The 20,326-nt window shown below is 44.7% G+C and overlaps 3 protein-coding genes across 7 annotated transcripts; all 3 read right to left on the bottom strand.

Moving 5' to 3' along the window:
* Positions 1–909: 909 nt before the first annotated feature.
* Positions 910–12,249, bottom strand: cel.2 (carboxyl ester lipase, tandem duplicate 2). Of its 4 annotated transcripts, none has more exons than XR_009932221.1 (12): positions 12,173–12,249; positions 10,604–10,751; positions 10,395–10,514; positions 10,094–10,291; positions 9,796–9,926; positions 8,579–8,686; positions 8,024–8,138; positions 7,689–7,875; positions 7,265–7,468; positions 6,675–6,884; positions 6,163–6,425; positions 910–942 (listed from the first exon to the last, which is right to left on the bottom strand). XR_009932221.1 is itself a non-coding variant. In XM_062478848.1 (12 exons), the coding sequence occupies exons 1-12, from the start codon at positions 12,233–12,235 to the stop codon at positions 6,179–6,181; spliced, it is 1,671 nt and encodes a 556-aa protein (XP_062334832.1). In that variant the 5' UTR covers positions 12,236–12,249; the 3' UTR covers positions 5,911–6,178. The 4 variants fall into 4 exon arrangements, 2 of the variants coding, with proteins under 2 accessions (XP_062334832.1, XP_062334831.1); XR_009932222.1 differs by lacking the exon at positions 910–942 and adding an exon at positions 5,911–6,099; XM_062478848.1 differs by lacking the exon at positions 910–942 and having other exon boundaries at positions 5,911–6,188; positions 6,249–6,425.
* Positions 968–4,711, bottom strand: LOC134034394 (bile salt-activated lipase-like). The gene is made up of 11 exons (XM_062478948.1): positions 4,560–4,711; positions 4,242–4,389; positions 3,941–4,060; positions 3,632–3,829; positions 3,388–3,518; positions 3,187–3,294; positions 2,760–2,874; positions 2,459–2,645; positions 1,808–2,011; positions 1,349–1,558; positions 968–1,193 (listed from the first exon to the last, which is right to left on the bottom strand). Exons 1-11 carry the CDS (start codon positions 4,620–4,622, stop codon positions 1,007–1,009), a joined length of 1,671 nt encoding a protein of 556 aa, XP_062334932.1. The 5' UTR covers positions 4,623–4,711; the 3' UTR covers positions 968–1,006.
* A 690-nt stretch (positions 12,250–12,939) lies between the features above and the next one.
* On the bottom strand, positions 12,940–18,835 carry gtf3c5 (general transcription factor IIIC, polypeptide 5). 2 transcript variants are annotated; one of them, XM_062478851.1, is made up of 11 exons: positions 18,246–18,835; positions 17,588–17,786; positions 17,231–17,426; positions 16,668–16,866; positions 16,357–16,461; positions 16,092–16,206; positions 15,736–15,816; positions 15,438–15,511; positions 14,460–14,542; positions 13,834–13,976; positions 12,940–13,097 (listed from the first exon to the last, which is right to left on the bottom strand). In XM_062478851.1, exons 1-11 carry the CDS (start codon positions 18,462–18,464, stop codon positions 12,940–12,942), a joined length of 1,572 nt encoding a protein of 523 aa, XP_062334835.1. In that variant the 5' UTR covers positions 18,465–18,835. The 2 variants fall into 2 exon arrangements, with proteins under 2 accessions (XP_062334835.1, XP_062334837.1); XM_062478853.1 differs by having other exon boundaries at positions 16,668–16,863; positions 18,246–18,832.
* Between the last annotated feature and the right edge of the window lie 1,491 nt (positions 18,836–20,326).

Raw genomic sequence — 20,326 nt, 5'->3', positions numbered from 1 at the left:
TTCCGATATTTTTGGGTATGAATAATGTTTAGGCCTACATGGAAACTACACTATATAAAAATACATCTTTGCGACTATTCTTGTCACTGCATTAGGTTAACTATGGAAGCAAATCAGTCCGTTCCCTAGATTAGCATAACCAATCATGTTTTTGTTTTTACCAGTTTGAATAACTTTATCGTGGATGGAAATCCGTTTTTGGCAGGAAGTCACTTTTTTGCACACACCGGTCTTAAACAATACTATAGGCCTAAGTACGTTGTCAGAGCTCTCAAGTTTTATCAAAAGTTGTGTGGGAGCGTGAGAAATGGTTGAAATGCGTGGGTGAGACTTGATAGCCCTGCATTGTAAACCATCATTGTGGGTAGGCTAAGGCAGCCTAATATAAGAAGGTGCTGTATTTGGCAATCATTGTTAAATACAAAGGATCTTAATTTATCTCAAGCCATTTCCTACTTTTTCTTGTTCGTTTAGATAATTATATGAATTGCATGTCCAGTAAGTGTCCAACCTGGGTTCTAAAGTTTTATCAAAAGTATGACGTGAGATTCCCATACCCAACAGTGAATTTTTACATGAAAATAAATATTTAATCATTAGGTAGCCGTCTTCCTTAGATTGATACTTCTTTATTTGTTTCTTCTAACCACTGATTAGAATTGTGTTACCATCATCTCTCACCAACCCCAAAAACACACGACAACCCAGTGACAACATTGTAGCCTAATACCAAAAGATAAAATATAGATCAAGTTTAATACATCCACTTATTTTGTCACTCATGTCCTAGTAACCATTATGTTCGATCCTTATGTGGCTCATTGATCTAAGAATAAAACATTTCAGGAATACATTACAGGTGTGACAAAACCGATGAGTGCATCCGTGCATCCATCCTTTTCAAAAATCTTGATGTTTTGTCTGTTGGGTATTGAGGATGACCTCTGTGATCTACTCTGAGGTCTGGACTGTGGGGAGGCTAGGGTATTGAGGATGTTCCTGTGATCTACTCTGAGGTCTGGACTGTGGGCAGGCTGGGGTAAATGCTGGACCACCAGTGGACATGGCGCAACCTCAACTTCTGCTTCACGTAGTTTTTATTCATGTTAGAGTGGATCTCCAGATAGGGGTCCCCAGCGCTGGTGAACACTGGCCAGGTCACTGGTACCTTGGACTCCCCCTTGTTAGGGTCCCTGGGGAATGTAAAAGGCAAATAGGGATGATATTAAGAGCACAATCAGCCTAATCATATAGATTGGTGAGATGTGCAGTAAAATGTTGATGTATTTGGATCTTAATGGTTATCTGTCAGTGTTCAGTATGTAGGTATGTGGTGGCACGGATATACCCAGTCTGGGCGAAGTTAGTCCAGTAGGCGATCATGTATCTGGACAAGTCGCGGTATTTGGGCCAGTAGGCAAGAGGCGTTGTGAAGGGCTTGCCGAACACGTACTGCAGGTCATCAGCGTGGTCTGCCCCCATCCAGCTTGGGTAAGGCTTGAGCAAACCAGCCATACGGCTGGGCTCAGAGAGCACATAGGAGTAGGTGTGAGCAGTCCTGCAGGAGGGCAGGGAGAGAGGGGGGGAACACAGCATGGAGAGGGATGGAATTGGAAAGAAGAGAGTGAGTATTGTAAGAAAAGGTTGATAAAGACCCGAATCATGTTGTCATGTTTTTTTTACGACTTGGTACAAATTCATAAAATGTCTTATTGCGAAATTCAATAAGCTGGGATGTTAGGGAATTCAAATGCATGTAGAGGCTGTACAGTAAATAACATCAACTGTAAGAATGTCTGGGTCTCACGTGGCATTGGATGCGTGCAGGTAGAGAGACACCTGGGTAGGCACCAAGAAGATGTAGTCTGTCTCGATTTCCACCACAGTCTTTTTGATCGACTCCTGGCTGGGCTTGTTGCCCCAGTTCAAGGTGTACAGCCTGAAAGAGCTGTCCACAGCAGCCTGTCCCTTCTCCTTAGTGAGGGCACCCAGGAGGGTCTTCACATCCTCCCTGAAACAAGAAGAAGAGAAGCAGTTCTGTTAACCCTTGTGTTATCTTCGGGTCATTCTGACCCATCAGTCATTGTGACCCACCGTCGTATTGCGACAGATTTACCACATACAAAGACAAAGTGAAGCATTTTCTTTTAACCGTTGGGCTGTCTCAGACCCCCCACATTGCAAAGGTTAAAAGAAAATTATTTTAATTTGTTTTTGTATTGGGTAAAATTGGGTAAACACAACGATGGTTCGTTATGAACCTTTGGGTCATGTGACCCGAAGGCAGCACGAGGGTTAAGTTCTGTGAGCAAAAAAAGCCTTTGGCAGTCGTTCTTTGTACAAAACCAAGGCTAATCCTAATCATTGGTGAACGCACCTAGGAGGTCCTTCACATCCTTTCTGCAAAGCTATAATAGAAGGAGGAGATACCAGGAACAATCTTCACAGTGCCACTTACACGGGGGTGTCCTGCAGGGGCTGGTTGATGGAGCCGATGTCCATGCCAGCAAAGAGGTGACCATCCATGTCGTTGACCCCACCAATGTAGTCAATATCGGCAGCATTGTGGAACAGATTGGCTGGATCATCAGGGAGGAAGTCTCCGTCTATCACTCCTGCGAGGGCCAGGTTCTGCACAATGGGATCTGGTGGAGGAGGTTTTAAAATAATTAGGCTTTATCTTCAGATATTAGGGGAAACCTGACATAAATTGATGTGCATCAGTCAGAACAGTGTCATCGTCCTCAATGAATACTCACTGGAGGGTGATCCTTGTATGTTGAGGTGTGCAGCAAGGGTTAGGGTCACAGGGTCAGTCATCCTCAGGCAAGCCATCATCTGGTCATCAGTTGGGCAGGCCACTCTCTGAGCAACCTTGAGAGATGAAGTAAAAATAATTAGTTGGACGTCTACTCGCGCTGTCTAATTGTGCAGGATGGCAGGTTCCACCAGTTCCTCACCAGTACAAACAGTGTGGTGCATTTCAATGCAATCCTTACAGTAAGTACAAGAACGACTGATTGTGTAAGGTTTCAGAATATCCGCAGGACTTTGCTCAGTGTAACACAGACTCAAAGTTGAGAAAAGCTCACGTTTTGGGTATGTTTGTATTCGTGAGACCAGTAAGAACACAGATCCGTATAAAAACACAGCGTAGTGAGAACATGGCATGAAAAGACAGCGTACCTGCTCAGCCAGAGCACGAGGGTTCCTGTTGACGGCCCAGGGACAGACTGAAACACCACTCTGGCTGATGGCTCTTTTGATCAGCCCCTTGTTGTGGGGAGAAACCATCTGTGCAAAGGAAACACAAGAATTTCCCCAGTGCTACTTGGATCAGATAAACACAGGTTCAGTAAGACTAATATAGTTGATGAAGCTCCACACCTGGAAGCTGACACTAGCTCCACCGGCAGATTCTCCAAAGAGGGTGATGTTGTCGGGGTCTCCTCCAAAGTTACGGATGTTCCTGTGCACCCAAGAAATGGCAGCATGCTGGTCCCAAAGCCCATAGTTCCCTGTCGATAGAAAAACATTTATAAACGACAGCGTTGCTTGAATATGCCACAGGCTTTGAACACACTGAGGAAATGAATGCCCTGGAGCCAAGCCAGCCCTGTCTGAAACATACCAGGTCCGCTGGCGTCTCCAGAGCTGAGGAACCCCAGGATACCCACTCGATAGTTCAGGGTCACCACGATAACATTGCCCCTGTCTGCAATCTCCTCTCCGTCATACAGGTAGTTGTCCAGGAAGTTAGCACCCATGGATCCACCAACCAGGAAGCCACCTCCATAGATCCACACCATGACTGGCATACCGAAGGACACTAGCAAGAGAGGAGGGATGCTTCCAATAACATTTTCTTACAAAGCTATAACGTGAATACGACATGAAATCTACATCACTGTGTCCGTGTTAGTGTGTCCCTACGTCTTACCTTTTGAGCCATGAGGGACCCAGATGTTTAGGTAAAGACAGTTCACGCTGCCTCGAGTGTCACTCTGGAGCAAATTCACCTGGAGACACCTGGGCGCGTACTCAGTCGCCTTGAGAATGCCTGTGGGAAGATGCAAGGATATCAATAGCAACACCTGAGACTGGACTAGCTGAAGAACAAACGTCATGTTTTCTCATTTTTATTATATATCTTATTTTATTGTCCAGTCAGCATTACATTTGCATCAGAGAATATTAAGAAAGTAAAATTATTCTGGAAGTTTGCCGATCTGTGTACCCACCATCCCAGCCAGGATGTGGTTTGGGTTTCTCAAATACCCCCGGCGGGTCCCCAAAGGGTATTCCCTTGAACACGTCCATGGATCGGAAGAGTCCAACTTTATGGTTCTTGCCCTGCACCCTACCTCCCTCTGTGGTCACCACTCCCAGCTACACATGGAGAGTCAAGCACAGGCATATTTATGCCACAAAATATACTAAACTGTGCTCCGAAACAGCATTGAATAAAAAGAATATATTTGTTATGTCTATGCCTTCTCTGTAAATTACCAAAAAACGTTGTCAAATATTTTAATATCTGAATGGGAAGGGAAGCTCACCGAAGCTGCTGAGGTGGCCCCCAGGAAGAGAGCTACAGCGGTCAGGATCTCCAGTGTCTTCATGATGGCCAACCAGGAACACCTGTAACCACACAGCTGCCCAAACTCTTTTTATGTGCCAGGCTCCACCCATTAATCTGTTATTTTTTTTTGACATAAGTTGCTTCAAGAAAGAGATGTGGCTGAATTCAAAATTTCCAAGCATTCTGTTTAGTAAAACAACACAAGGTGTTGTGTCTCATTTGACAGATTGGTTTGTACAGGGTTTATGGGTTCATCACAAAGCCTAGAATATGACATGTTTTATCTCTTAAATCCATCTACAATGATAAATAACAAATAAATAATGCACAGTTCATCCAAATCACATACAGGAGCTGGGACAGAGTGGGACAAAGGTGGGCCATAATCATAAAATATATTGGGGGGGGGGTTCAAATCTGGTCAAAATGTCCCCCCCAATATCTATTGATATCAAAATATAAATAAAATATAAATGTGCTACGGTACAACAGGCAACCACGCATGCTGTCTGAAATAATCATAAAAAATTGAATCATATTCATAACTAAATGTTAAAATTGCCATTTTATAACTACTAGTATTACTGATACCGGTGGTAGCAGATTTCGTCCCCCCCTATGTTGACTCCATGGCTACGGCCTTGGATCAAAGGATAGGCCAACACTGCTTGGTTCAAATAATGAGAAACACTGTTTGGGTCAGGAATGGCAACACACAGACTAGGACTTTTTCAGGCCTTCAAGTGCCTGCTATGTATGCCTTGGGTGGTCTAAGTTTCTGCTCCAGGGTTCAGTAGGTGTGTAGTTGTATTACACAGACGTGAAGTGGCAGTTTAAGCTGCCATGGCTACCAGTGAAGGGGTAGTCTTTTTATTTCATTCACAGAACATTTTTGTTCTATTAGATTCGCCTGGGAAAGCAACAGCATGTTTCAATGTGGTCACAGCAGGTTTGGGTCAACAACACAGACCCAATACAAACATTCAAGGTGCACTTGAGGTAACCAATAAGGAAACGTTTGAATGTGGCAAGGTTTTCCGATGCAAGAATGACGTTTCTTACTCGGTGTCGGCAGTGTACATCTTTTTTTTCATGTAAAGGGGAGTTCCTTAGATTACTTTTTAAATTATATATATATAATTACAGCTTTTAAAAATAAAACACTTGTATGTGTGTTACAGTATAGTAGTTAACTGAAAGAAATATACTGTAATAGTTTTAGTTAGATACTTCCTTTGTCTTGTCAAGTTACCACTGTTGAAGAGAATCATGTAATTTAAAACCCAGAAATACACTCTGACAACTTAATAACAACACTACGAAAAGTCCGAAAAATTGACATTCACATCAATACAACTATTTATTTTGTATGTTGTGTTAGTTACATCATAGTTGATCTTCATGCCATGGATTGGCAAATACATGTAGCTTCAGAGGATGACGGCACAAATATAACAACCAAAGTAGGTCGCTTTTTAAACATCTTGATGCTTCGTCTGTTGGGCATTGAGGATGACCTCGGCACTCTGTAATCTATTCTGAGGTCTGGACTGTGGGGAGACTTTGGTATTGAGGTTGACCTCTGCACTCTGTGATCTACTCTGAGGTCTGGACTGTGGGGAGACTTTGGTATTAAGGATCTCTGCACTCTGTGATCTACTCTGAGGTCTGGACTGTGGGCAGGCGGGGGTAAATGCTGGACCACCAGTGGACATGGCGCATCCTCAACTTCTGCTTCACGTAGTGTCTATCCATCTTAGAGTGGATATCCAGATATTGGTGCCCAGTGCTGGTGAAAGCTGGCCAGGTCACTGGTACCTTGGACTCCCCCTTGTTGGGGTTTCTGAGAGAGTGAAAGGTAGAGTAGTATAATTAATGATAGTGATCATGAAGCAGGCATGTCAAAGCGTAAGAAAAAAAATCACAATTGTGAGGATGTTGTTTAATTTGCACAACTTCTCTAAAGGATGTGGCCTGTTGGGATAATACTGCATGCAATTGAAAATGGTAAACTAGTAGTGCTAATTGTAAAAGCAACGGATTGCATATCTCACTGTGCACTGTTGAGTGGCAAATGAAGGCAGGGCTTTACCCGGTCTGGGCAAAGTTAGTCCAGTAGGCGATCATGTATCTGGATAAGTCGCGGTATCTGGGCCAATATCCGAGAGGCGTTGTGAAGGGCTTGCCGAACACGTACTGCAGGTCATCGGCGTGGTCTGCCCCCATCCAGCTTGGGTAAGGTTTTCCCAGGCCAGCCATACGGCTGGGCTCAGAGAGCACATAGGAGTAGGTGCGAGCAGTCCTGCAGGAGGGCAGGGAGAGAGGGGGGGAACACAGCATGGAGAGGGATGGAATAACAGGGGAGTAGAGGCAGGAAAGGGAGGTTCGACGAGAATCTGAAGATCTGATTCAGCAAACGCTATAATTGAGTTTCTCATCAATTCCTCTGAAATGCACTCGCTGGAGGATCTGGGTAAATTAGATTAACAGAGACTGAGCCTTTAGGGCAGCCCTTGGCCTCACTTTGCTCTGGAAACATTATGGGGAAATAAAAAAAAGGAGATATGAAATTACTTATTAAATACACTTAGAGGCTTTATAGAGCTGGGATATTAGGGAATTCAAATGCATTTAAAGGCTGTATAGTAAATAAGGTAAACTGTAAAAATGTCTGGGTCTCACTTGGCATTGGATGCGTGCAGGTAGAGAGACACCTGGGTAGGCACCACGAAGATGTAGTCCGTCTCGATTTCCACCACGGCCCTCTTGATCGACTCCCTGCTGGGCTTGTTGCCCCAGTTCAAGGTGTACAGGTTGAAAGCACTGTCCACAGCAGCCTGTCCCTTCTCCTTAGTGAGGGCACCCAGGAGCGTCTTCACATCCTCCCTGGAAGCACAGGAGAGAATTTCCCGATTTTGTATCACACCTAATAACCAAAACACATTTCCACTTTATTCATCTGTACTGACATTCTGGCTGGCCAAACCCAACAGATCTCTCACACTGGTGTCTCCTGCAAGGGCTGGTTGACGGTCGTTCACATTCTTTCTGCAAATATATAGTAGAAGGAGGAGATACCAGGAACAATCTTCACAGTGCCACTTACACGGGGGTGTCCTGCAGGGGCTGGTTGATGGAGCCGATGTCCATGCCAGCAAAGAGGTGACCATCCATGTCGTTGACCCCACCAATGTAGTCAATATCAGCAGCATTGTGGAACAGGTTGGCTGGATCATCAGGGAGGAAGTCTCCGTCTATCACTCCTGCGAGGGCCAGGTTGTACACAATGGGTGCTGTCGGAGGAAGAGAGTTAAACTTTCATCAGATGCTGCAAGACTAAGCAGAGTCATGTGGAAACACAAGCAAAGGGAAGTGTTTTGACAAGATAAATTGATGGGAAAAAAATAAAATTATCCGCGTTATTCCTCGATGAATACTAACCAGAGGCAGATCCTTTCAAGCCTAAGGAGCCTGCAAGGGTGAGGGTGGCAGCGTCAGTCATCTTCAGGCAAGCCATCATCGTGTCATCAGTTGGGCAGTTCACCTTTGTAGCAATCTGGTGAGACATTTACATTTAGTCATTTAGCAGACGCTCTTATCCAGAGCGACTTACAGTAAGTACAGGGACATTCCCCCGAGGCAAGTAGGGTGAAGTGCCTTGCCCAAGGACACGTCATTTTACATTGCCGGGAATCGAACTGGCAACCTTCAGATTACTAGCCCGATTCCCTAACCGCTCAGCCACCTTGTCTCCCTGAGACAAGCAATGTGAAAGCAGTTGAACATCAGACCTTATAATGAGACCTTGGCAGGGTTTCCCAGATTCGTTAAGAAGCTCTTAACGCTAAGAGCTTCTTAGGAACGTTCTAAGAACGCTCTAGAACGCTCTTAGAACGCTCCTAAGAAGCTCATAGCGTTAAGAGCTTCTTAACGAATCTGGGAAACCCGGCCCTTATAATTCAGGCAGACCGGGATGAAGGAAATCCCATTACGTACCTGCTCAGCCAGAGCACGAGGGTTCCTGTTGACGGCCCAGGGACAGACGGCAACTCCACTCTGGCTGATGACCCTTTTGAACAGACCCTTGTTGTGTGGAGTCAACATCTAGCAAAGGAAACATTCTATGTAAGGCAGCCATTCCCTCTTTTCCACTTTGCGGCCCACATTCATAGCTCAAATATTTTTGCGGACGCCCAACACATCCGTTCACTTCATTCGCGCTTATCACACATGCTTAACAACACCACGGGAGCCAAACAAATCGCTTTCACGGCAACATTTATTAGAGCGATCGAAGAAGACAAAGTGTCTATCAGCGCCACAGTAAGCACACATTGTAAAGATGTATTCTGCGTAACTGCCACCATTCCTGTAGTTCCATAGAACAATAGCAAACTGCTATATTGGCTACATGCACAGGACAGGGAAAACATTTGGTCAGGTCTATACTGTAGCTTTCGGTGAAGTCAGAAACGTGACTTGTAATGACCAAAACAGGTTGTTAACCCTTAGCTAGGCCTATTTGCTCTCTTAAACTTACACTCATATTGTGGGGGCAGCTGTGGCTTAGAGGCGCCTGTGGCTCAGGGGGTAGAGAGGGTTGTCTGTTAATCGCAAGGTTGGTGACAGACCAATTATTTATGTGTTAACATTAACGACTAGCATGCAAGCTGACAATCAGATAATGTAGCCAAAAATTGTTAGCCAGCTAGCTTAGGTAGAAACATAGACTCCTATGTACATCGTTGATTGTCATTTTGGGAAGGCAACCTGAACTCCTTAACAGAACTGCATTTTGTGTATGAGAACTAACATAACTGCTCACCACCGGAAGTTGTCGATCCGGCTTGAGCAATATGAGGAAGTGATGCGTGCATAGTGAATTGAAGTGGGCGTATGCAAGTTACGGCGGAAATGTCAGTTCGGCCACCGTCAACGTGCTCACCGTAACTATTGGTGTTTCGGTCATGATGAACTAAAGGCTCAATTTAATTTAAAAAAAGGGTAAGAATGTTCATAATCATTTACCAACAGTATGTATAAATATTTTGATATTTATTCATTTTTTATATTGTTTTCTTTGGTTGAGCGGCCCACCTGTATTACGCTAGCGGACCACAGATTGGGAATTGATGTAAGGATTTCATCAATGTTAATATGATCAGTAACACTCAGGTGTACAACACAATGATATGTCAGTTGAAGCTCCATACCTGGAAGCTGACACTAGCTCCACCGGCAGATTCTCCAAAGAGGGTGATGTTGTCGGGGTCTCCTCCAAAGTTACGGATGTTCCTGTGCACCCAAGAAATGGCAGCATGCTGGTCCCACAGCCCATAGTTCCCTGTCGGTAGACAGACATCTCTGTGGTTAAAACGACATTGTTGTTCACATAGGATGCTTAAACTCCACACAGGAAACCCTACCCAGCGTACTGGATTACGTTTCTAAAAGAGAAACGACTAAAATGAATGTCCCGAAGCTAAAGAAGCTCCGTCTGAAAACACATACCAGGTCCGCTGGCGTCTCCAGAGCTGAGGAACCCGAGAGTACCCACTCGGTAGGCCACAGTCACCACGATAACGTTGCCCCTGTCTGCAATCTCTCTTCCGTCATACAGGTAGTTGTCCAGGAAGTTAGCACCCATGGATCCACCAACCAGGAAGCCACCTCCATAGATCCACACCATGACTGGCAGATCAGTGGACACTAGCAAGATAGAATGAATACAGCAATCAGTTCAGCCATGAATGTTTTACACAAAAATTATATCATAACCACAATTCAAAGCTGTGTATGTCACTGTGATTACCTGAACGTCCATGAGGAACCCATATGTTCAGGTAGAGACAATTCTCACTGCCGCGGGTTTCAGTTTGCATCAGATTCACCTGAAGACACCTGGGCATGAACTCAGTTGCCTTGAGAATGCCTGCAGAGAGACACAGGGAGTGGCATTCAGACGCCATCTTGTTAAATCTGCATGACTGAATATTGAGTAGTACTGATCTTTCTACCCACCGTCCCAGCCAGGGTGACGTTTGGGCTTCTCAAATCTCCCAGGTTGATCGGCAAAGGGGATTCCTCTGAACTCGTCCACCCAGCGAAACAGTCCAACGTCAAGGCTCTTCCCCTTTACCATGCCTCCCTCTGTGTACACCACGCCCAGCTGCACGTATATAATAATAAAGGTATATAAAGGGTCAGGTGAGACTTTAAAGATATGCATAACCCATAGTATGTGAATGTTTAGTTTTGAATCAACAGTATCATATAGAGAGTAGGGGTTTTCGTTTGAGAGGTGTTATATATATATATATATAAACTTTATTACAGGCTCAATGCCCACATGGTAAAAAATAATACATACAAACAATTCATTACATAGAAATATACAAGGCAAGAAGGGCTAAAAAAAAGGCAGTCATGCCAGTGTTCCCAGATCTTAGAGGTGTACTTGACAGAGCTACGGCCAGGGTCTGTCATCAGATCAATTATAAAATTTGTAGAGCGGTCCAGCTGACTCATAAACTTAAAAGTAAGGTTCCTCAGCAAGGCCATGAAGGGGGTTAGACCCATATTACAGAACAGCTCACTGGCTCTGTGGTTAGACCCATATTACAGAACAGCTCACTGGCTCTAGTACTGCTGGGTTTCTTAACCCTTGTGTTATCTTCGGGTCATTCTGACCCATCAGTCATTGTGACCCACCGTCGTATTGCGACAAATTTACCTCCTACAAAAACAAAGTGAAGCATTTTCTTTTAACTGTTGGGCTGTCTCAGACCCCCCACATTGCAATGGTTAAAAGAAAATTATTTTTATTTGTTTTTGTATTGGGTAAAATTGGGTAAACACAACGGTGGTTCGTTATGAACCTTTGGGTCATGTGACCTGAAGGCAGCACGAGGGTTAAGGAGTATTCTAAGACGGTCATTATAGGCTACTTTCCATTTACGCAAGCTCTCCTTCTTGTTATTCACCCAGAGTGGAGTTGTATAGAGAGGGAACAGCTGATTGGTTCACACTGTTCCAGCACCTCACTGACAAAGGAATCCAAAACTCCCAGTGGGTAAAAGATGGTGACTTTGCCACATCTTCGCCATTTAGTTTTATTCTGTGAGACATTATATCTTATTTTCTTACTGACTGAATTCACTTTTTAACAATGAAAAGACTAATACCTACTATGAATGTAATGACTGCAGGAAGCAGTTAAATAACTCTGCTGAGCAAATACTGTTAACTCAAAGCACATCATTTAATGTGTGTGAATTATCAGGTGGTTATTACATATTACTATTTATAATACATTTATATAAATCACCCAAGTATTATAACTTGAACAGATCATTTAAAATAACAGTAAAATAACAGAATAAAAGTATTTTCAAAGATTCTTTCTGTTCCTCCGTCACGATAGAAAAGGTGGGTGTATGTATGTGTGAACTATGTATAAACATTGAACAACTGCACAATTGGTCTGTGGCTGTGTTTGTGTATCAAGATGTAGGATTGACGATCATAAATACTTTGTTTCTCTATTCCAATCAAATCAGCCATCTTAAGAAAATCAGGATGACCACTCACCGAGGCCGCTGAGGCAGTCCCAAGGAACAGAGCGACAGTAACCAAAATCCCAAAAGTGTCCATGACGACCACCCAGAAACTTCCAGTAGGGAAGAGGTGTCTCTACAGGCTTATATATACATTAGCCACCTCCTATAGGACCAACCTGGATAGGCTTTACGTAACAACCAGCCTGTTGTCACCATATGTCTCTTTCCCTTCCCTCATGTGAAGGTTGAATTTTCTGAACTGGCTCCATTTTACCATGGTACTATGGTTTGCATGTTTACATCAAGGGGAAATGTTATGATACAATCAAATAAGGTATAAATAAGGTAATGTTATGTAAAATGCCCTATAAAATAGGTTTGCTAAAAGGCAATCTATTTTAAAGCAAGTAGAAAACCACAGGATGAAACAGTATGTAGTTAGGCCTCAGAATTATCTCCCACCTCCCCTGTGTCCCCTGATCTGCCAATCACGGCACGGCACGCCAGAGGTCGCTTCCTGGTTGGTGGATCCCATGGGTGTGAACTACTTGTATAAAGGAGATAATATTTTTGCTGACCACCGCACACGTCAGTCTTAGGCGTGTGGAATAATCAGTTGGGCCAGAATGACATGCTCTGAACTCACACGGTACCCGTTCAGGATACAGGTCTGTGTCTTGCAGTAATAAACAATTTACTTGAATTTTGTACCTATAATTCATGAAGTAAAAAGGCTTTCACACTTTTTTTTATTAATTTTTTTACTTTTATTTAGTTTAATGTAAAAAAAAAAATACATCACATATAATCAAGCATCTCTGTCACCATCTCGTTGTCACTTCCCTCAGACGGATGGTATTCCTCCTCCTCATCTCCATCCTCTTCCTCCTCATCGTCGCTCTCTGTTGCTCTCCGTTGAGCCACGGAGCGTTTGGGTCTCTGAGGGCCTTTTGCAACTGGAGAAACAGAACGATATGAGTACATCAAGAATAACTAGGACATCACTTATTACACGTACAATGCAACGGTTGTACCAAAGACCATAATGTAGATTAAATACTATAGAAAAACAACAAACGCACAATCCGTCCAATGTCTCCCTGTCTGCTGCTCTGTTGCCAGGACGACAGGCAGGGGGAGGAGCCGTGATGGCTACCGAGGGAGACTCTAGAGGACTAGCCACTTTCACCGAAAACCAATTGTTGGTTGTGATAATATTCAGTGAACAAAGATGCGAGACAGTTTGATCCGACAGTGGGGCTCTGGGTTTGGCTGGGAGTCAGGTGGCTGAGCGGTGAGTCAGGTGAGTCAGGTGGCTGAGCGGTGAGTCAGGTGAGTCAGGTGGCTGAGCGGTGAGTCAGGTGGCTGAGCGGTGAGTCAGGTGGCTGAGCGGTGAGTCAGGTGAGTCAGGTGGCTGAGTGGTGAGTCAGGTGGCTGAGCGGTGAGTCAGGTGAGTCAGGTGGCTGAGCGGTGAGTCAGGTGGCTGAGCGGTGAGGGAATCGGGCTAGTAATCCGAAGGTTGCCAGTTCGATTCCCGGTCATGCCAACTGACGTTGTGTCCTTGGGCAAGGCACTTCACCCTACTTGCCTCGGGGGGAATGTCCCTGTACTTACTGTAAGTCGCTCTGGATAAGAGCGTCTGCTAAATGACTAAATGTAAATGTAATGGTGATGTGAGAGTGGCTCTCTCACCCGGTCTCTGGTCCCGGACAGCCTGCTTGATCAGGGAGGACATGATGTTCCTGAGGTCGTCGGTGGTGCGAGGCACGCACCAACCGTCCCTCTCGTCGCACGTCTCTTCCTTGCCGTCGTTACGTTGAATCACCTTCCTGATTCTGAGCAGGGACAAACACAACACATCACCTTCCTGATTCTGAGCAGGGACAAACACACCACATCACCTTCCTGATTCTGAGCAGGGACAAACACACCACATCACCTTCCTGATTCTGAGCAGGGACAAACACACCACATCACCTTCCTGATTCTGAGCAGGGACAAACACACCACATCACCTTTCTGATTCTGAGCAGGGACAAACACACCACAACAACTTCCTGATTCTGAACAGGGACAAACACATCACCTTCCTGATTCTGAGCAGGGACAAACACACCACATCACCTTCCTGATTCTGAGCAGGGACAAACACAACACACATCGTGGGCGGCGCAACGACGTCCGACACAAACATTTCGGGACATTTTTCGTAAATCTATCGATGCATAATTTCCTTGAAATATCGCCAGTCAGAAAGTAATTTGCGGTTTATGCACGAGAGAGATGCTATATGTGTATATACATAACATAGTTCATACTTCTCCACATTCAGGTCACAGAGCTGGTAAAACATTTGCCTGTAGGGGGGCAGGGTCCCTTCTTGGAATATGTAGGACGATTCCTGGACAAAAGGCAGACATCAGTGGCAGCTCAGCATCTGGTGATATGTAAAGTCTACACAGTCTGTGTCTGGCGTGAGTTCACACAGTGAGGTTAAGAGTACAGGACACCCCAGTGTTTCCCCTACCATTATATTAGGGGGGCGCCCCGCCCCGCACCCCCAACGGCACCCCCCCCTGGAAGGTCAAGTTAATAATAATTTATTTGTCAAAATAAATATTTATTTTTTTATATAGCGCCAGATCACAAAATAAGTCATTTAAGGTTACGTTTCCTATAAAACAGGTCTATAACTTGCTCTTTTATTAAACAAACTAAATGGCCTTATGTTATTTATCTTATTTACACGACGGCATGTCATTTCTGTCTCTACATGGTCGGGCGACCATGTCTCTACATGGTCGACCCCATAGATATATATAAAGACTAGATGTCTTACGGCGGAGTCTAGAACGTCCGCACATGGTGGCCATCTTGCTACAGTCAACTCGCTCACCCATAACATTGTGTTGGTGCTACATGTACTTTTTAAATGACCATAACTTGCTCAATTTTCAACCGGTTTGGTTTGTTATCAACGTCAGAGATGTCGTTATGCCACTGCATACTTCTATTCTATTTGTAAAAAAATAACATAATTATTCATAAGTATGCAGTGGCATAACGACATCTCTGACGTTGATAACAAACCAAACCGTTTAAAAATCGGTGGAAAATTTAGCAAGTTATGGTCATTTAAAAAGTACATGTAGCACCAACACAATGTGATGGGTGAGCGAGTTGACTGTAACAAGATGGCCGCCATGTGCGGACGTTCTAGACTCCGTTGTCCGGCAATGCGGACGAGACATCTACCCTTTATATATATCTATGGTCGACCCCCCCACTGCACCCACCTGCAGCTGATACTGAGGGAGCCTGCTGGAGGAGGGCTTCTGACTGAGTTCCATCACGTTCACTGGCTGGGGAACTGGTGGGAAAGCACAATCACTTATCGGTAGATTCAAACATTCACACTACAAAAACAGTTTAAAAAAAGGGAGGATTTTAGAATGTGTGGGTCCTACAGGTGGTCAGACCACTAGGAAACAGCCAAGTGGAGCAGAACTAAGATCTCTGATGTAGTTGTACTCCTAACAAATGGCAAACACATTTAAATTTAAACTTTAAACAAACAGGGCTGGAGTCTCTGACCTGCTTTGTTGAACGTGTTAGGAAGAGTGTAGTTGAGAGTGCTTCTCTTGGGTTTCACCGGGATTTCATTCACAGAATATCCTGAACACAACCACAGAAGAAAACAGATGTTTAACCTACATGAAAACCTAATTAATATCAACATATTGATACAGGTGGGATATTTAGAGGTTTGTCAGCAGTATTTGGGCTGGTTGTTGCCCCTAGCAGCTGGCCTTGGAATAAGTCTTGTGTCGGCACACTTGTGCCAGTGTCAAAGTACGCTCCAGTTGGACGAAGAGATGGGCAGTTCCACCCTTGACCCAGTGGACAACCAGGCCAGAACCTGCTAGACTCAACCTCTTGCCAGTCCTCACCATGCTTACTACTGCAGCGGATCCTGAAGTCCAGCACCTGGTACTTCTTGGCTTCAGGGATCTTGCGGGGGTCATAACCCAGCCTCACCCACAAACTCCTCCAGGGACCTGTGACCTGGGAGGCAACACAGCTCGCCTTACAAACAGGGAGAAACCTTGTTCAGCTCCAGCTCACTCGCTCACTTCCTGGTGAGGAATCCCTTTCTGATGACCGGATCATTTCATTGAACTTGATTGATTCTGAACCTGTGGATGGTTTACTCACCATGTAGTAGGCCAAAACAGGCAGGAGCTGCTTTAGCTTCTCAGGGTGGATGTCTAGGTTGGCCTTGACGGCGTTCCTGGACCAGATGGGACGTTTCTCAAACAACTATTGCCAGTTTGGTTTTGGATAAGATAAAATAAGAAGAGTGGGAAAACTTCAGCAGTGTGTGTACAATTACATAACATGTGTTTCTTTTGGCACATCCCTTGCCCCTTGAACTGAAATTCCATATCTCAATTCACCAGAAAAGGTTGCACATTAGACACGGGGTAAAGGAGAAAGTTGGACACATCAGTCAAACACAAACTGACCTTCTTCAAGTCCTCCTCTGCCTTCCGGTCGCTCGGGTTCTGACAGATCCGATCCCAGTTGGCCCGTGCTGCCTCCACTGGCTCCAAGGGCACTTCGCCATCGTCAAAAGAGATAAAGATGGCGTTGTGAGGCCGACGGGCACGATTCAGACCAATCAGATTCTCCCTGGAGAACACTGGCTGAGAGAAACCTAATCTGCTGAGCAACAAAGAAACACCAAGGTTCACTCACTTCACATCTTGTTCTTCCGCTGTTTTGCTTTAGAAAAAAAAGGTTCAATGTCTTGCTCAAGGACACATTGACACATGGTCAGGAGGAGTTGGGGATCGAACCACGATTGGTGGATGACATTTCCTATCCCCTGAGCTACGGCCAGCTCAATTAGACATATATGGTGCCACCTATTGGAGCAGCACAGTATTACTGTACCAGGCACCAAAACCGTATTACATTGACACTCATTGGAAGTCCTTAAGCACACTTTTCCACCTTGGCCATCTTGAGAGAGTGATTGTGGTGCCTCCCCCTGGCCCTAGTTCCTACGGAGGTCTCTCACACTCACTTGTGATGGGTGTCGGGCCGGTAGCAGTAATCCACAGGGTTGTCCACACGAGAAAAGATGGCTGGAGGCAGGAAATGCGGCACGTCCTGCTCAAAGTACTCCTGATTCTCAGGTTTACGTAGAAGTATTGTGTTGTACAAGGATGTCTGTTTGCCTCGATCTGAATGCACAGCCAGATACTGGAAGTCTGCCATACCTGCAACGGATATACCTGTTATAGATGTTCAGAAAGACACTGGCCTGCAACAAAACACATGTTGTAACTGTAACATCAGAATAACATTGGCCTGCAACAACATGCATTGAAAACAACAGCCTTGGCTGGTGGAAAGACATAAGGGTTAGAGAAAACTGAACCTTGAAATTTGTATGTGGTTCCTATGACACCCTGTAGCTCCATGTTGATTCGAACATCGTCGGGTTTCCCTTTGCGAACCCGTTTCCGCACTTTCAGAAGGAAGCTGGTGGCGGTAAAGCGGTTGCCGCAAAGGCAGTGACAGAAAGGGTCCCGTGGTCGAAAGCACAGCTCTAGTCTTCTGTTGGGGTCACTATAGGTCTGAGAAAAAAGAAGTGCTAACTGTTAACCCTTGTGTTATCTTCGGGTCATTCTGACCCATCAGTCATTGTGACCCACCGTCGTATTGCGACAGATTTACCGCATACAAAGACAAAGTGAAGCATTTTCTTTTAACCGTTGGGCTGTCTCAGACCCCCCACATTGCAAAGGTTAAAAGAAAATTATTTTAATTTGTTTTTGTATTGGGTAAAATTGGGTAAACACAACGATGGTTCGTTATGAACCTTTGGGTCATGTGACCCGAAGGCAGCACGAGGGTTAACAAAAAAGAGGTGACAGCATGTAGCTGATGTAGTTATTTTAGCTATGTATCGTCATACAGTGAAGACGAAGTGACTGTACTGATCTGTTTTTTGTATTGAACCCTATTTGTATTACAAAAACGTTCATATTTATGCTTTAAATTCTATTGTTCTTGTGCATAAAAAATATATTTACCTTGGACACTGCTTTCTCGCCCCCAACCGTTTCCAACATCATGTCGACACTGCTGATGATGCCTGGATATTCCACAGAGACTAGTTTACTGTCCGAAGGAACTATAAAAGTCGCTGAGCTACCGGGTACTTCCTCACCCAAATCCTTAGACTCTTGCTGGCTCGTGTTAGTGATCTCTTTCAAAGTGAAATTTCGATTAAAGTCTTTTGAATTTGCCATTTTACTTTCAGTCAGATACCGTAAATATTTTCTGCAGAAAATGAGCTAGCTGGCTAATTATCTCCATAATCGGAAAACTGCGCGTTCAGCGGTGAATGGTATTGCGATTGAAAAATAAGTCCGGATAGTACCCAACGATGTATTCATTTGGTTCCGCGCAATCCTTGTTCCATGTCAGCCTGTATCCTCGCTTACCTAAAATCCAGTTTTAGTTAAAGTTACGTACAGTACGCGATGTTGCGGGAAAGAATAATGTAGGCTAGTGTTTTTTTTTCTCTTTTAGTTTTAGGCATTTTACGGCGTTAAGGTGGGAATGAATGGTGCACCACGACTGAAATGGTTATACAGTCTATCCACAAAGCGGCAATAGAGAGTCAAACAATGTTACAGGAAGTATTATTTTTGCAGTTGGGCCAGTCAGATGCCTTCCCCGTATTTAGAGGCCTAAATTTACATAACTGTCGGCAGGAGGTATGAGAAACCAATCACATCGTCTTTAGAAAAGACTAGGCTACTCATTCAACAATAAGTATAATCATTGGCATTAGCAGCGAAACGTGATTCAAGATAAGACACAAAACATTAAGGCAGGGCTGCCAACTTTTCAAAAAACCTTGGAGTGAGATTTGGTGGGGCCAAAGCATCATTTCTCAAATGTACTTCCGTCAGGGTTTTAGGCTACCTTATTTGCTAAAGGAGTCGTCAGCTTCTTGAGTCTCGTGGATGGGGTTGGCATCCCCTTGTTGCAATAAGTCAACAGACAGTCAAGCCCTCAGAGGAAGAGATTCCTCAAGTGTAGTTACAGTTTGCTACATATTCTTTGTCAACTGAAAGATAAACTAAGGTGCTCAGTTTATATTTTATTGCTCTCTGCTGACATTGTAAAAGATGTGCTGCAGGGGAAACTCATTTGGTTACTCTTCAATCATACTTTAGCATATTTCACGTGACAGCTGTTTCTAGCCGGTAGAACCACAGTTGAATGCTTTTCAAGAACACAGACAGATAAGGTGTTAGTACTTCCTGTGTCGTGTTATGAAGTTCTGTGCTTTGTGGGAGTTGAGGAAACCAATGGAGGGCATGACAGTAGTGACAATCTGTCATGTGCTGTGGGGAAGGTGTCACGGACAATGAGATAGGCCTACTTTTCTCTCTCTCTCTCTCTCTCTCTCTCTCTCTCTCTCTCTCTCTCTCTCTCTCTCTCTCTCTCTCTCTCTCTCTCTCTCTCTGTCTCTCTCTCTCTCTGTCCCTCTTTCCATATATCTCCCACCCTCCCTCCCTCTCTTTCTCTACCTCTGTCTTTCTCTCCCTCTTCTCTCCCTCTTTCCATATATCTACCTCCCTCCCTCTCTCTTTCTCAACCTCTCTCTCTTTCTCTCTCCCACTCTCTCTCTTCCCCACTCTCCCCCCCCCATCTCTCTCTCTTTCTCTCCCTCTCTCTCTCTGCGTGCAGTGGAGCCCTGTGTTCTGAGATTACGTCTGTGTTGGGCGCTATCTCTGTGGGAGGCCTGTCCACTCCTCCCTGACTTGTCACTGGCGTGTTCCAACCGTCGCAGCGTGGGGCGGCCATGATAAGGCTATCGCACACGCTGTACAGTTCCCTCGGCCACTCACGGCCTTCTGGCCCCAGATTTCACCCCCCCCCCCACGTCTCTCTCACTGCCCCTCTTATTTTTCACTCTTGTATCGTGTAAACTTACATCCATTGTCATCGTCCTCATTCTATTTCTATCTTTCTTTTCTACTTCCTTTCTACTTCCTCTTTCTGTGAGTCAATGTACCTCAAAGCCGCCTTGGCCTATGCCAGCTGATTGTTTGCCGGTTGGAGACATGGCCATATGTGGATGGTGGATAGCTTCAGG

The sequence above is a fragment of the Osmerus eperlanus genome, chromosome 14 (assembly GCF_963692335.1).
Source record: "Osmerus eperlanus chromosome 14, fOsmEpe2.1, whole genome shotgun sequence".
In the NCBI taxonomy this organism is placed as follows: Eukaryota; Metazoa; Chordata; class Actinopteri; order Osmeriformes; family Osmeridae; genus Osmerus; species Osmerus eperlanus.
This window is presented reverse-complemented; position numbering and strand designations above follow the sequence as displayed.

Excerpts from the sequence above, each read along its gene's own strand:
- LOC134034394 (XM_062478948.1), bottom strand. The coding sequence starts at position 4,622 with ATGAAGACACTGGAGATCCTGACCGCTGTAGCTCTCTTCCTGGGGGCC. Across the intron at positions 4,390-4,559 it reads GGGCCACCTCAGCAGCTTCG|CTGGGAGTGGTGACCACAGA; the intron begins GTGAGCTTCCCT and ends CTCCATGTGTAG. Across the intron at positions 3,295-3,387 it reads GAGCTAGTGTCAGCTTCCAG|ATGGTTTCTCCCCACAACAA; the intron begins GTGTGGAGCTTC and ends TCCTTTGCACAG.
- cel.2 (XM_062478847.1), bottom strand. The coding sequence starts at position 12,235 with ATGGACACTTTTGGGATTTTGGTTACTGTCGCTCTGTTCCTTGGGACT. Across the intron at positions 10,292-10,394 it reads GGTTCCTCATGGACGTTCAG|TGTCCACTGATCTGCCAGTC; the intron begins GTAATCACAGTG and ends CTATCTTGCTAG. Across the intron at positions 9,927-10,093 it reads TGGAGACGCCAGCGGACCTG|GGAACTATGGGCTGTGGGAC; the intron begins GTATGTGTTTTC and ends GTCTACCGACAG.
- gtf3c5 (XM_062478851.1), bottom strand. The coding sequence starts at position 18,464 with ATGGCAAATTCAAAAGACTTTAATCGAAATTTCACTTTGAAAGAGATC. Across the intron at positions 15,817-16,091 it reads CCGCTGCAGTAGTAAGCATG|GATATTCTGTGAATGAAATC; the intron begins GTGAGGACTGGC and ends GGTTGTGTTCAG. Across the intron at positions 13,098-13,833 it reads TGTCCGGGACCAGAGACCGG|TTGCAAAAGGCCCTCAGAGA; the intron begins GTGAGAGAGCCA and ends CTGTTTCTCCAG.